Here is a 13,536-nt window from a genome sequence, read left to right on the forward strand (position 1 = left end):
AACTCAAAGTACAACAGTAACAACAATTTAGGGGTGGGAATGTATAAAGTTACAGGCAGGTGTATGCCTTGCCTCTGGCTATTCTAGTCCCCAGGGGTTCTGCAGTTGAACGTTTACTCCTGAGGGAATTCTGTGCCAAAAAATTAAAAATTCTGCATAATTCTGCATATATTTTGTCACAATAATGCAACATAATCCAGCTAGTTTAAATTATTTTGGTAATTTAAACTACAATACAATGGATGGAGAATGGGAATGAGGAGCATTGGAAGACATCCCCAACCCGCCTCTGTAATAGTAATGTAGCTAGTACTGGTTCTTTAGTTCTAGTTATTAGTCAACAAATATATGAAGCGATATGCTCAGTGTTACATCATAGGCAACTGAAGAGCAAGTGAGGGCTCATGGAGCACATTTTGATAGGTCCCAAAATTTAGACCAGTTCTAATCACTAAAGCACCATAAGCATTTATAAGGCCACACTGTCCTTTACAATAAGGCTCCTTTACACCATTCTGGCAATGTAAAGGAACCTAAAAAAAATGTACTGCTGTTTTATGCTCCTGGGGGAATTCACTAAAAACAATGGGAACAATTCAGTAAGCAGGTAGGCCGCTACATTCTCCTCTGCCTGAGGGAATAGACTGCCCCACGCCTACTTCTTCAGAAATACCTCAAAGCCCTGCCCCTCCACGCTGAGCATGCTGCAATAGCAAGTGAGAGGGACAGAATGTCTCTCTCTCAGGCCAGGTCTACACTACGGGGGGGGGGGGTGTCGAACTAAGGTACGCGACTTCAGCTACGCGAATAGCCGTTCGCGGTGGTGGAGTTCCGGAGTCGACCAGAGCGCGTGGGGAGTTCGAACTATCGCATCTCGATTAGACACGATAGTTCGAACTCCGAGAAGTCGAACTCTCCGCGTCGACCCGCGCAGTAAGTATAGACCTACCCTCACACACATACCTACCTCTCCCCACCCCCACCCCCACGGCGGGGGTTTACTTCTCTACTGGCCTCTCTGGGTGCTCAAACCAACCTGTCTGCACTGTCAGGGAGTGGGTGTGTGACCCTTCTTGAGGCTTCCCTTTGCTTCTGCATCAGAAGTAATTTTTCTGCAGGTAAGCAAAGAAATCTGTGGGGTGGGGGGGGGGCATGAATTCTGCACATGTGCAGTGATGCAGAATTCCACCAGGAGTAAAAATTGTCAGAGCTCAAAAGAGCTGGACTTCCAGATGTAAGTATTCTCAATGCTCAGAGATTCAATATGATAGGTAAATGGGAGTCAATGGAAGCACTGCTGAGAGGATTTGGCAGTACAGGGCTGCTGCTTGTCCCAGTAGCCAGCATTGTCCAATGGCTGAAGGACAGGAGTGGACCCCAAGTTATGGGATTGCAGAGTCTGCCGGCCTAGAAGCAGCACATTTTGGAGGACGGAATTCTGTCTCAGGACAGCATTCATGTATTGCTTCTGCATCTGTCTTTTTCCATGCTCTTCTTTGCTATGGTGATACTGTCCTTAGCCACAACCATTTTATTCTTGGCCACTGCTACTCTCTCAGACAGCTGCATTTCTTTCTCCTTCTGGGTCTTCATGTACAGTCTGCACTTCTCAGCCAGCCTACTTTTCCTCTGTAACTCAGCCATAAGTTCTGCAAACATGTAGTTGCAAGTCTTCCTTTTTTTATGGTTTGGCAGCAGATAGAGGCCGTTCCCTTGGTAGTCTGGCTGTTGCAGGTGCTATGGCCGTAGAAGTGGGGACAGGGGAGTGAAGGTAACTTGTTCATATCCCAAACAAATCATGATTGCTTTTTTTTCTTACATATATATGTGTGACCTTACCTCCATGAGAGAGACTTTCCATTATTTGGGGGGAAGCTCAGATATAGTAAGCGGTCAGTGTGCACAGAGGGTGCTAGGTGCATTTAGATTTCAGTCTACTATATCTGCTTTCATGGTGCTAGGGGTGGGGTGATTGGAGCTAGGTCACCTGTTTGTTCTGCACTGGAGACCCTCCTATGGCAGAGAAGGTGCAAAGGGAGAGTTGGGGGTGGCCCCCAGGGCAAGCTGGATAATAATCCCCTCCACATTCCCTTTAGGCTGTCCAGACTCTCAATAATATTATGCTGAGGCCGGTAACTAGGGAATGGTCTTATTTAGAAAGTCAAAAGAGCAGACCAGCAAGATGCACTGTGAAGTTATTCACCAGGTGCACTGCAGTAGTAGAAGAGGCTTTCAAGCTATATCTGGGGGCATGGGCATGTAGCTATTCCCTATAATGTGTGAAACAATATTGATCAATTTCTTAGTCTTAAGTTCTAGCTCTCACAGACGTGGAGAAAGTGCAGCAAAAAAATCGATAGGGTCCTGCAGCAATTGCCAGCTGGAACACATAGTACGGGGTATTTATACCTCAGTGGGTGCAGTACTGTTTGTGCCTTGACTGGACATGGAATGTTCACTCACCCCTCATGTAAACTATGAAAACTGACCATATTTCCTTTTTCCGCTATCACTGCCTCAATAAACACAGGCATTTTTCACAAATTAAAGCTTTTTGTATTCAAATCTGCCTCAGGAGTGGGGTAGAGTTGGGCAGGGTACAGAGTGCAACTGTGCCATCGTTGTAGGCACCATTTTGTAACAGCAGAGAAACAAGGGAGGAAGAGAAAGCAGGTGCTACTAGCTTATATCTGCTGACAACAATAATAATAAATTGTAAAGATAGGTACTTACCTGCCAAAGTTCCCTCCAGTGGATATGACTGTCCAGTCCAGGCCTGGGTTTCCAGCTGGGAATTCAGCTCAGCCAAAGCAGGACAGGGAATCAGTCCATTGTAGCAGGATAGGCAGGGGAGCCTCCAGACCCCAGCACACCAAACGCGTACTTGGGGCGGCATGCTGCGGGGGGCGGCAAGCGGCTCCAGTGGACCTCCCGCAGACGTTCCTGCTGATGGGTCCCACACGGCTTCGGTGGAGCATCCGCAGGCATGCCTGTGGGAGGTCCACTGGAGCCGCGGGACCAGCGACCGGCAGAGCGCCCCCCACGGCATGCCGCCCTGCTTGGGGAGGCGAAATGTCTAGAGGCGCCCCTGAGGATAGGACTGTCATTAGAATCTTGAGTACAAAAAGAATTCTGGCTGGCAGGAGGCAGCTCTTCTCCAGCATCCTTGTGCTCATCATCCTGATGAGTCAAGCCAATCATCCTCAATGTGGGGACAACAGAATAGTGCCTGGGACAGATCATGCCGTAACTGTGTAGATTCCTGTCTAGTTCATCAAAAAATGTTCACATATCCCCTGCCCGATTGGCTCTTTTTATCCCTCGATGTAATATACTTTCTTCTGAGGCACTTGCTGTTTATCAGGCACTGACTGACATCCCAATCACAACCTTCCCCGCCCCCGTGTGCATCCACTTTGCAATGTCCACAAAAAGGTCTTTATTCTCATGTATGGCCACAAGAGGCTCCTGAAACAATGCTTCTTCCCAGACAGCAATGAGATCCAAAGTATCACCACAGACTCCAGGCTGCTCCATGAGATGCATTGTGGACCTTCAGGACTGCAATTGCAACTGTGGTTGTATTGCCAAAATAATGATACACTGGGATCCAGGAGCAAATAAGCAAAATTTGGGTTTGTACCAACTTTGAAAAAGGGGAGAGTGCCATCCTGAAAACTTGACACCAGGGCAGGGAGGGCGTACAAGTAAAAAGAGAGGTCAGCACTGTGGGACAGCCATTGGAAGCATTCAAGACGGTGCACAGCAATTGTGTGTACAAGAACAAAAGACTGAATTAATGCAATTTGAAGCAAGCACAGTCCACTTTGCAAAAGTACACTAGAGTTCCTGATAAATGTGGAGTTAGTGCACAGTTAGGAGGTGCATCATCTATATGCAAGTATTTTCAAAGTGAATTAACTTGATTTGATCTGATTTTAAAAACCCTGTAGACAAGCCCTAAGTGCACTCTTCTCCAGGAGGTGACTTCATTTTGTGAATGGATATTATGTAAACTTGTAAAGGAACTCAGCCTCAATTGTGTTATGAAGGTAAGTCCCTTGGGAACAGAAGTGTAAGAAATTCTATCAAGGTGTTTTTGTTTTGGTTTTTTATTATCCACTTTCTTCAGTGTTTAATAATGAGAAGACTGCCTAGAAAACTTAAAGTAGATAAAGTACTACTACTAAAACCAGCCACATTTGTGGCCTTTGTTTCTCATTTATTTTCATATGAAAATATTCTCTAACCTGTTCTAAATTAGCGTCATTATCCACCACTCCATCCTCTTCCCATTCTGATTTTAAAATTACTAAAAAATAGAAGCTGATTGACCTTGTCACTATTTCAAAACTCATGCACCACCATGCAAGAAATAATAATAGTTTGCTAGCTCCCTTCAGGATCAGGGCCCCATCTTCCCAGATTATACATTCTTTTCTTAAACTCCTTCAAGCACAGATTAAACAAATTAGTGTTACAACCAAGTTTGGGTAGCTGGGACAAGGATAAGAGGAATAAGATCTCATTGATTATAGACATGAGTACATCTTAATAGTTCCAAATCAAGATTTATTTATTTTTAAGATGAATACCTATCAGCATTCCTCGCGAATCCTCCACTTGCCCTCAATCTAGCTGCCAACTATAAAACATATGAGCAGTTGTAGAATCAGGCCTTAAAGGGTAAAGGTAAGTGTGCTCAGTGGTTTTGAAGATAACATATAAAAAAGTTAAACTTGAAAGAACTTAATAAGCAGTAATTACAAGCAGAAAGTACATTTAAGATTTTTATACTGTAAAAAAATATTCAGTTACATTATTTAAACTCAAATTATTAAGCCATAGCCATATCTTTGATTTGTATGCAGCTATTTCCTTCTCCCCTTCTCTTTTCTGGCCCCTATAAAAAAAAGTTTCTTCACAACCTAATATTCCTACTTCTGTAGTGTGTTATAAATTATAACAGTCTGTATTTGTTAGCACGGATAAGTTTTATTTTAGATATCACAAAAGAATGTAAATTCTGAATAGGCATTCTTCATGTATTTTATCCATCAGCTAATCTATCTGGGTTTTTTTTAAAGCTCACAGCTTTATGCGAAAATTGAGCATTTTTTTAAAATTAATTTTGTTGTCAGCTATCATGACATCAAACCAATTTTAGAGAGAACATATTAAAAGTTGTCTCCTTATTAAAGTGTGAACTTTAAAAAGAATATCTAGAGAAGTTGAGATATCAAATAAAGAGTAAACAAAGCAAAAATTTCATTTCTGACTGGATAATCCACTACTTCTAGGGTCACAGGGTCACCTGCTACACGTTCCTAAGTGAAAAAAAGCAATAGTGTGTGGAAGAGAGAGGAGAACAAAAGAAAACAGAGGTTAAAAAGGAGATTTCTAAATAGAAAATTAGCATGTATTCTTTTAGTGTTCATTATTTTTCTGATTTGTACTTTTTTTTGGTACTTTTTTAGAAAGCTGGCATTTCCCCTCATCTGCTTATTTGGTTTCTGCTGTTCTGATTGGATATTGATAAAGTCCCAAACTACACTTACAATACATTCTCAAATATTTCAGTGACTGAAATCTTAGTTTTACCTGGGAAACCTGAACATACTTCTGGAGGCAGATAGTTGTCTCTACGTATAGGTGCATTTTTAAAATGGAAACGGTATGAAACTTCCTGTGGGATCAGCTAAATGCAGCTTCCTAATATTTTTTGGTAAAAAAAGTTGCTTTGTAAATAAATTCTGATTGGATATCCTGAGTTAAACACTTTTGACTATGGCAAGTTTTCCTGTATTTTTCTGTATTTAAATTAATGCTTTGGATGGCTTACAGGGACCTGGTGACCATTGATAGGCTATGTTTTTATCGCACTCTTAAGCAATAGAATACCAATTGACATTTATTAAATATTTTGGATGTTTTCTGTGTTGTACTTGAAATCAAAGTGTATATTACTTTTTATTACAAATATGTGCACTGTAAAAATGATAAACAAAAGAAATAGTATTTTTCAATTCAGCTCATAGAAGTACTATAGTGCAATCTTAGTCGCGAAAGCGCAACTTAAAAATGTTGACTTTTTTTGTTAAATAACCACACTCAAAAACAAACCAATGTAAAACGTCAGAGCCTACAAGTCCATTCAGTCTTACTTCTTGTTCAGCCAATCGCACAGGCATTTGCATGGCACTTTTGTAGCCAGCATTTTAAGGTATTTACATGCCAGATATACTAAACAAATGCTTTGGCTACCATTCCAGAGGACATGCTTCCATGCTGATGATGCTCATTAATTAAATTTGTGACTCAACTCCTTGGGGGAGAACCTGCTCTGTTTTATCCACATTCTGCCATATATTTCACGTTATAGCAGTCTTGGATAATGACTCAACACATGTTGTTCATTTTAAGAATACTTTCACTGCAGATATGACAAAACGCAAATAAAAGTACCAATGTGAGATTTCTAAAGATAGTTATAGCACTTGGCCCAAGGTTTAAGAATCTGAAGTGTCTTACAAAACCTAAGAGGTACGAGGTGTGGAGCATGCTTTCAGAAGTCATAAAAGAGCAACACTCCTATGCAGAAACTACAGAACCCGAACCACCGAAAAAAGAAATCAACCTTCTGCTGGTGGCATCTGACTCAGATAATGAAAATGAACATGCGTTGGTCTGCACTGCTTTGGATTATTATTGAGCAGAACCTGTCATCAGAATGGACGCATGTTCCCTGGAGTGGTGGTTGAAGCATGAAGGGACATATGAATCTTTACCGCATCTGGCACATAAATATCTTGCGACGCCGACTACAATAGTGTCATGAGAACACCTGTTCTCACTCTCAGGTGACACTGTAAACAAGAAGTGGGCAGCATTATATCTCCTGCAAATGCAAACAAACTTGGTTGTCTGAGCGATTGGCTGAACAAGAAAGAGGACTGAGTGGACTTGCAGGGTCTAAAATTTAACATTTTTATTTTTGAATGCAGTTTTTTTGGTACATAATTCTACATTTGTACGTTCAACTTTCACGATAAAGAGATTGCACTACGGTACTTCTATTACGTGAATTGCAAAATTCTATTTCTTTTGGTTTTTTACAGTGCAAATACTTGTAATAAAAATAAATATGAAGTGAACAGTGTACACTTTGTATTCAGTGTTGTAATTGAAGATGTTGTATTTAAAAATGTAGAAAACATCCAAAAATATTTAAATACATGGTGTTCTATTATTGATTAATTGTGTGATTAATTGTGATTAATTTGTTTAATTGCTTGACAGACCATTTGTTTTCCCTTTTTGTTCTCCCAGCCCCTTCTTTTGTATTGTCTAATGTAGTTTACTTTATCGGTGTCAGGAAAATATTTTTGCAAAGCCTGGTGTACACTTGTTACATCAAAAATATTTTACCTATTATTAATCTTTAAGATAATTACCTAAAATATTTTCTATATGCCAATACTTTTCTGGATAAAATCAATCTTCCTCTAAAGTGATATCACTCAGGTATGTAGAACCCTTTGCTATAGAACCATCAGGACTAAAAAGTTTGGTACAATTTCATAGGGTGATCCAGAAGCTCTAATAATTGTAAAGTATTTCAAGTACTGGTGGTTAATAATATAGTTGTATGTTTTCTTTCATCATCTTATGCCTCAGGGAGCCATTTATGAGGCTGAAAATAAAATGTGATCTGAGACCTCATACTATTACACTTCCTGGATGATAGAAGTAAAGTGAAAAGACCAGATCTAGCATTCATTACTGCAGTCCCACAAATAGCTCCCTGAAGCAAAACAGTTATGAGCAAGATATTCAGGTTCCAATGGAGCCTTAACAGTTAAAGGAATTGTACAAAATATAAGCCAGAAAGAAGAAGTTTTTTTTTACGAGTTGTAAGTCATTCTTATTTTTCTTTTTAATAAATTCTGAGTGTATATTCCATTCTATTTTCAACTTGCGACATCATCTCAACCATATATAAATCTTCTCAACATAAACAAACCTCAATCTTATTGGATTTCAAAAATCTAAAACCACACAAAGCATTATATACTCATTCAGGACAGTATGTACAGGTAAGCACATCACTAAATGTGCTTGTCTCAGTTTTCTAATACAAATTATTTTAAAAAATAAAATAAAATGCCTTAACTTAAAATCTAAACTCTAAACTATACATTCAAAATTGATGAGAAAAATTTTAGAACCTTTAATTTTGATCCATGGGGCACAGGCGAGAATCCATCTTGTCCAGGTGGGATGATCAGTTCCCATTTCCCATAATCCATTTTCTTATATGGATGAGAAAATGGATTCCAGCCATCTGCAATAGAAGAAGAGTATTACTGAGATTCATCCTATTCAAATGTACTAAAATATACATTTACTTTTATTGTCTGAAAGCAATCTTACTGAAAGTGGGTACTGAAAAACAAATTGTTTTCTTTTACATTTGACACTACTGCATAACACTGGGTCAGCTTCAGTTAACAGAATTATCGGTTCTTAAGAGAGACCAGTTTCCAATATTAACTCAGCATATAGTTAAAGTTATATTCCTGCTTTAACTTAATTCTGACAAGGGAACGTTACCATCATACATATTTTTCTACTGTCGTTAGCTATTCTGCACTTTAAAATCCACAACTAAATCTGTCCATAGAATATCAGGATTGGAAGGGACCTCAGGAGGTCATCTAGTCCAACCCTGTTAAGGAGAATCACTGCTCAAGACAAAATTACTTTTACTATAAAACATGATCTTGACCATAGCAGAACCCAAATTTTGCCAGTTTAAACAAAAACTATCTGAAATTTAACTTTGTGACACACTATACCTCAAAATAACACCCTATACCCCATATTCACCACTTACATATGGTTATGATGTATTTTGTACAAAGTATGCCTTGTGATGTATCATTGGAAAAGTCAATCTGTTGAACATTACTGTGCTGTTGAAATGTATGTATCATAATTGTACATGAAGTTATGAGATTTTGCTCTATGTTTGTTACTGAAACATGTTGTGAGCCTGGGAAATGCCCACAGACAGGGGCGGCTCCAGGCACCAGTGCAGCAAGGGTGGCAAGCCGCGGGAGGGCAGCCTGCCGGTTGCTGTGAGGGCGGCAGTCTGGCAGCCTTCAGCGGCGTTTCTGCAGGAGGTCCGCCAGTCCCGCAAATTCGGCGGCGGGTACGCCAAACGTGCAGGACCGGCAGATCCACATGGCCGGCCGATCTCCTGCAGGCAAGCCGCCGAAGGCTGCCTGACTGCCATGCTTGGGGCGGCAAAAAACAGAGCCGCCCCTGCCCACAGACTAGTTCCCTAGAAATAACAAAGAAACTAAACACAAGCATTCCATGTCAAGCCTCACTTATACAGAAGGTGCAAGCAAGAATGTGAGATTTATATGAAGGACTAAGTGTGAAGCACATAAGTAATGAGGGCTGCCTTTCTCAGGATAGAGCATGGATTGTTCCAGCATCTGAAGAGTATAAAGTAAGGGACAGTGACATCATCAGACCACCTCTCCTCCCCACCGATACTGAAGACAACAAGATCATTTGGGAGACAAACATTGAACTGGGGGAAGTGGTCCTAACTGGAAAACTTTCCCGTTAGCATAGACTACTGTAGAATTTTGGGTAATAGATACAGTATTGGCTTAGCCTGGTAAAGCTCAGGAAATAGCTTATTTTATTTTTTTGTAACCAGTCCTGATCTTCTATGCCTATAATCGCTTAAAATCTCTCTCTGTAGTTAATAAACAATGTTTTATCTAAGCCAGTGCATTTTTTATTGAAATTTGGAGAATGTACTCAGGTCACAAAGGCTAGTGCATATTCATACCCTTTGATGGAATGATGAACTAATTAATGAGCTCACTGATAAAGGGGGTCTTGAGCAGTGCAAGATGCACATTTCTGGGGTGCAAGACTGGAACTAGGGTGTCACCCTATATGGAATTCAAGAGTGCTTGGTATAGCATTCTGGTAGTTTGTCTGGGGATGACTTGCATAGAGGTTGGGGTGAGTAGGTAGAGTGGCAGCTCACATAGCAAAGCATGGTATAGTGCACACAAGATTGGAGGGTTATGGGGGCACCACAATCAAACAGCCCAGATTGTACCCTGAGGCATGTCACACACTTACAAAAAATATGCCAGGAAAGCTTGAGGGGAAAAAAAAAAAAATCAGACAAGGATTTCCAGTTCAAGAATGGAGTTATTTCTCACTCAGGATTTTCCTACTTTTTTGGCTTATACAAAGAAAAAAGCTCAAGCATGAAACTATTAGTTTTGTGAACCCCAAAGAGGGTAAGCACATGGGACTACCTGAGACATTTGGAAGTTTAGTTCTTTAAGGTAGCACATACTTACACAGTAGAGATCTCTGAGGATTCTTAGAGTTCCACTGCCAGAGGGAAAGACCTACAAAGGCAAGCTGGTTTGATGGACTGAGCAGAAGTCAGGAAAGCAACTCCTGAATTCCAATGTCCACATAGTAAGGCAGAGTAATCTTAATACTGCATTTATATAAACACCTTCCATCTAAAGATCTCAGTTTTCACCCAGTTACTAATAACTGTGGTAGCACCCAGAAGCTTCAAATCAGTATAAGGACTCCACTGTGCTAGGTAATGTATAAACTCACAGGTTAAACCAAAGAGCTGCTTTAATATTTATATACATACATACACACAGCTTTAAGGTCATTTTCATCTACAACTTTGTACTAGATATTGACATTTCAAGGAACTGTTTGCAAACAAACATTCACTATACATTGTTATGTATAAATCTGTTCACATGTCCAGGCAAGTGCTCCAAAATATTCTAACCAGAAAATATTGCCCAAAATATTATGATTAGAAAAATACAGATATGCAGATACCATTCAAGAAACGCAGTGTCCTAAAACTTCACAATTCAAATGAAGGATTTTCTCCTACCTCATTATAAGTCACTGGCCCCTCACCTCTGCCCCTTCAAGTCCCCTCTGTTATGCAAGGTCTTTCCAAAGGAAAACAAAAAGTTAATTCACTTTCTTGGATGTGGCCAAGAAAAGAAATAGGGAAAAGTTTATATTGTTAGATAAACTCCTTATAGGGACTGATGCTGCCTCTTATGCTCAGATCGCTCACTGTTGCTAAGGAGCCAGGAAATAAGATCCATAGCTAGTCCTTAACATGACAATGGATCACAATGAGGAAAAAAAAAATTGTGTGGGCGGGGAGGGCGGAGAAAGGGGGAAAAAATATAATATCAACTGCTCAAGCCTTATTGACCACTTTAGGAAGAGTCAATGAAGTTCACATTATATTGTTACTTGTATTACACTAGTATTTAAGAGATCCAGTCATGGACTGGTACCCCCATTATGTTAGGTACAGTACACATACAGAAAAAAATCCCTGCCCTAACAAGTTTTTTCTGAGACAGGTGGAACACATGGGAACAGTAGAATAATGTTGATCAGCACAACAGGCAGTGCTCTCAGCACACCAGCTGCCTAGCCACTGTCAAGTTTTTAGTAGCTGAGTTTTAAGGCGGGATTTGAAGGACAATAATGAGGTAGCTTGGCCAAGGTTTACAGGGAGCTGCTACCATGCATGAGAAACAATATGGGAGAACGCTCAAAAGTGCTTGTATGAAAATTTAAACAAGTGGGCAATGAAGGCTGGCTTCATTGCCAGAGTGGAAGCAACATCTTGATAGGCAGGTTGTGAATGTCCTTCAAATGAGTGAGTGAAGATATTTCCAGGCTGTTCAGTGCCAAGTTCAAGGACGAGCCAACAAAACAGCAAGGAGCCATAACATACATCAGCCTTAAAAGTCCAAATTTCTGTTTTCACTTTACCGAGGGTGCCTTTGAGAAGTCAACATCTACATCCGAGATATTGCCCTTCTTTTTTTGGAATGGAGCAGAGAGTAAATATTGACTTTTATGGTGGCTAGCATATATCCCCATAAAGATGGGGTTTATAAAGTAAACATTAAACAACTGCATACTGATTTTTCTAAAGAGGAATTTATTACTATCAGGACAAAACGTTAATTGAGAAAACATCTTAAGTAAACAGCCAGTCTAGTCTAACCTCACCTCAAAGGTTATACATCTCAGATTTTCAGAAATGTAGCTTAAATAAAGTCTCTGCTCACCACATCCACCACTCTGAATGGATGTGCTATTGATAGCTGCATTCATGAACTGTTTAGAGTACAAAGGGAAAGTGACTAAATTGCAGACAAACTTAACATTCAGGGCTGTCTGGCCAAAGGAAGAGTCAGATGATGGCAACATATCTAGCTCTTATTGTCTCGTGGAGGAATGCAATAGCTATTTATGTCCAGCAAATCTAATAAAACCAGATTCCCTCTGCAGATCAAGGCCTTGTCAAACACACTTTACTAGATCCTACAGTTTAAGGTTCTTTGGATCCCTTTGAGTTAGAAGGCACTACAGATAGGAGTAATCACCAGGATAAGCCAAACAACTTAATCATATAGTCCAATGCCTTTTAGAAGATAGCACCCGTTTTCAGTATCCCCCTCAAAGAAACATTTCCATCGGAGGGTGTGGATAGAGGGTAAAGGGGATTGTACAAGCATGTAACACTGCTGTACTTGCTCTGAGTGCAGTGCCCCACGTTCTCATCTTGATCATTTGGCAGCTGTCTACAGAGCTTAAGAAAGATCCCAACCACTAAGTTTAAACCTAAAATGCTCCACATTTCATTCTTACATGGTTATTTCTAACATGGTGGGAGGGGAATATAGATTCTTACTATGTTTGCCTGAGTACAAGTTGAGTTCACCTATTGCATAAATTATTTCCTAAACTTACGATAGCTTTGGGTTCCACTGCATTCAGAGTTATGCAACACACAAGAATACCAAGTATGAAAATTAGATAAAGAATCTCATCCTCAAAAGAAACATCCATTGCAAATACACGTGATGGAATGAGTTGCAGTAACCCATTGTTTCAACATTCCTTTTTAACCATCAATATGGGAGGGAGAAGGAGCTCTCTTTAAATAAACTTTTATTTTTTTCCTTAAAGACAACTGGAGCAACAGTAAGCATATTCTGATAGTCAATAGTTTATACCTAAACCAAAGTAATTCCATTGCTGTCTTATCATAAGACCTGTACTCTTATAAATGTTTTGGAACAGTTTCTAAATAGAAAAAATGGCTTGTGGCTATGGCATGTGTTCCTTAAGGGTAGGTACACTGGATAATGAACAGGTCCAGCTGTCCACAATCATACTTTCTTTCATTATGCTAGATGGTTCTGAGACACCTATGCAGACATCCTTATTTCCCTCTATTGTAATGTGGTATAGCCATTTAAAAAAGAAAACTACTTTACTATGGAAATATGGCAGTGTGGGGCATTCACCTGCATCACCACTGTATGAGCATTTTCAGAGTCTCTCACTCATTTTGGAAAATCAGTCTGGTGCCAAGCTTGAATGAAGACAATGACGCACTGGAAATCAATACATGGA

General features: G+C 40.0%; 1 protein-coding gene across 2 annotated transcripts in view; it reads right to left on the reverse strand.

Moving 5' to 3' along the window:
• GBE1 (1,4-alpha-glucan branching enzyme 1) overlaps window positions 1-13,536 on the reverse strand; it is a 298,040-nt gene that overhangs the window by 185,746 nt on the left and 98,758 nt on the right. For both annotated transcript variants that reach the window (XM_039535439.1, XM_039535447.1), the window contains exon 3: window positions 8,229-8,344. In XM_039535439.1, coding sequence (XP_039391373.1) covers window positions 8,229-8,344 — 116 coding nt within the window. The remainder of the gene's footprint in view (window positions 1-8,228; window positions 8,345-13,536) is intronic.

Source organism: Mauremys reevesii, linkage group 1 (assembly GCF_016161935.1).
Source record: "Mauremys reevesii isolate NIE-2019 linkage group 1, ASM1616193v1, whole genome shotgun sequence".
Lineage (NCBI taxonomy): Eukaryota > Metazoa > Chordata > Testudines > Geoemydidae > Mauremys > Mauremys reevesii.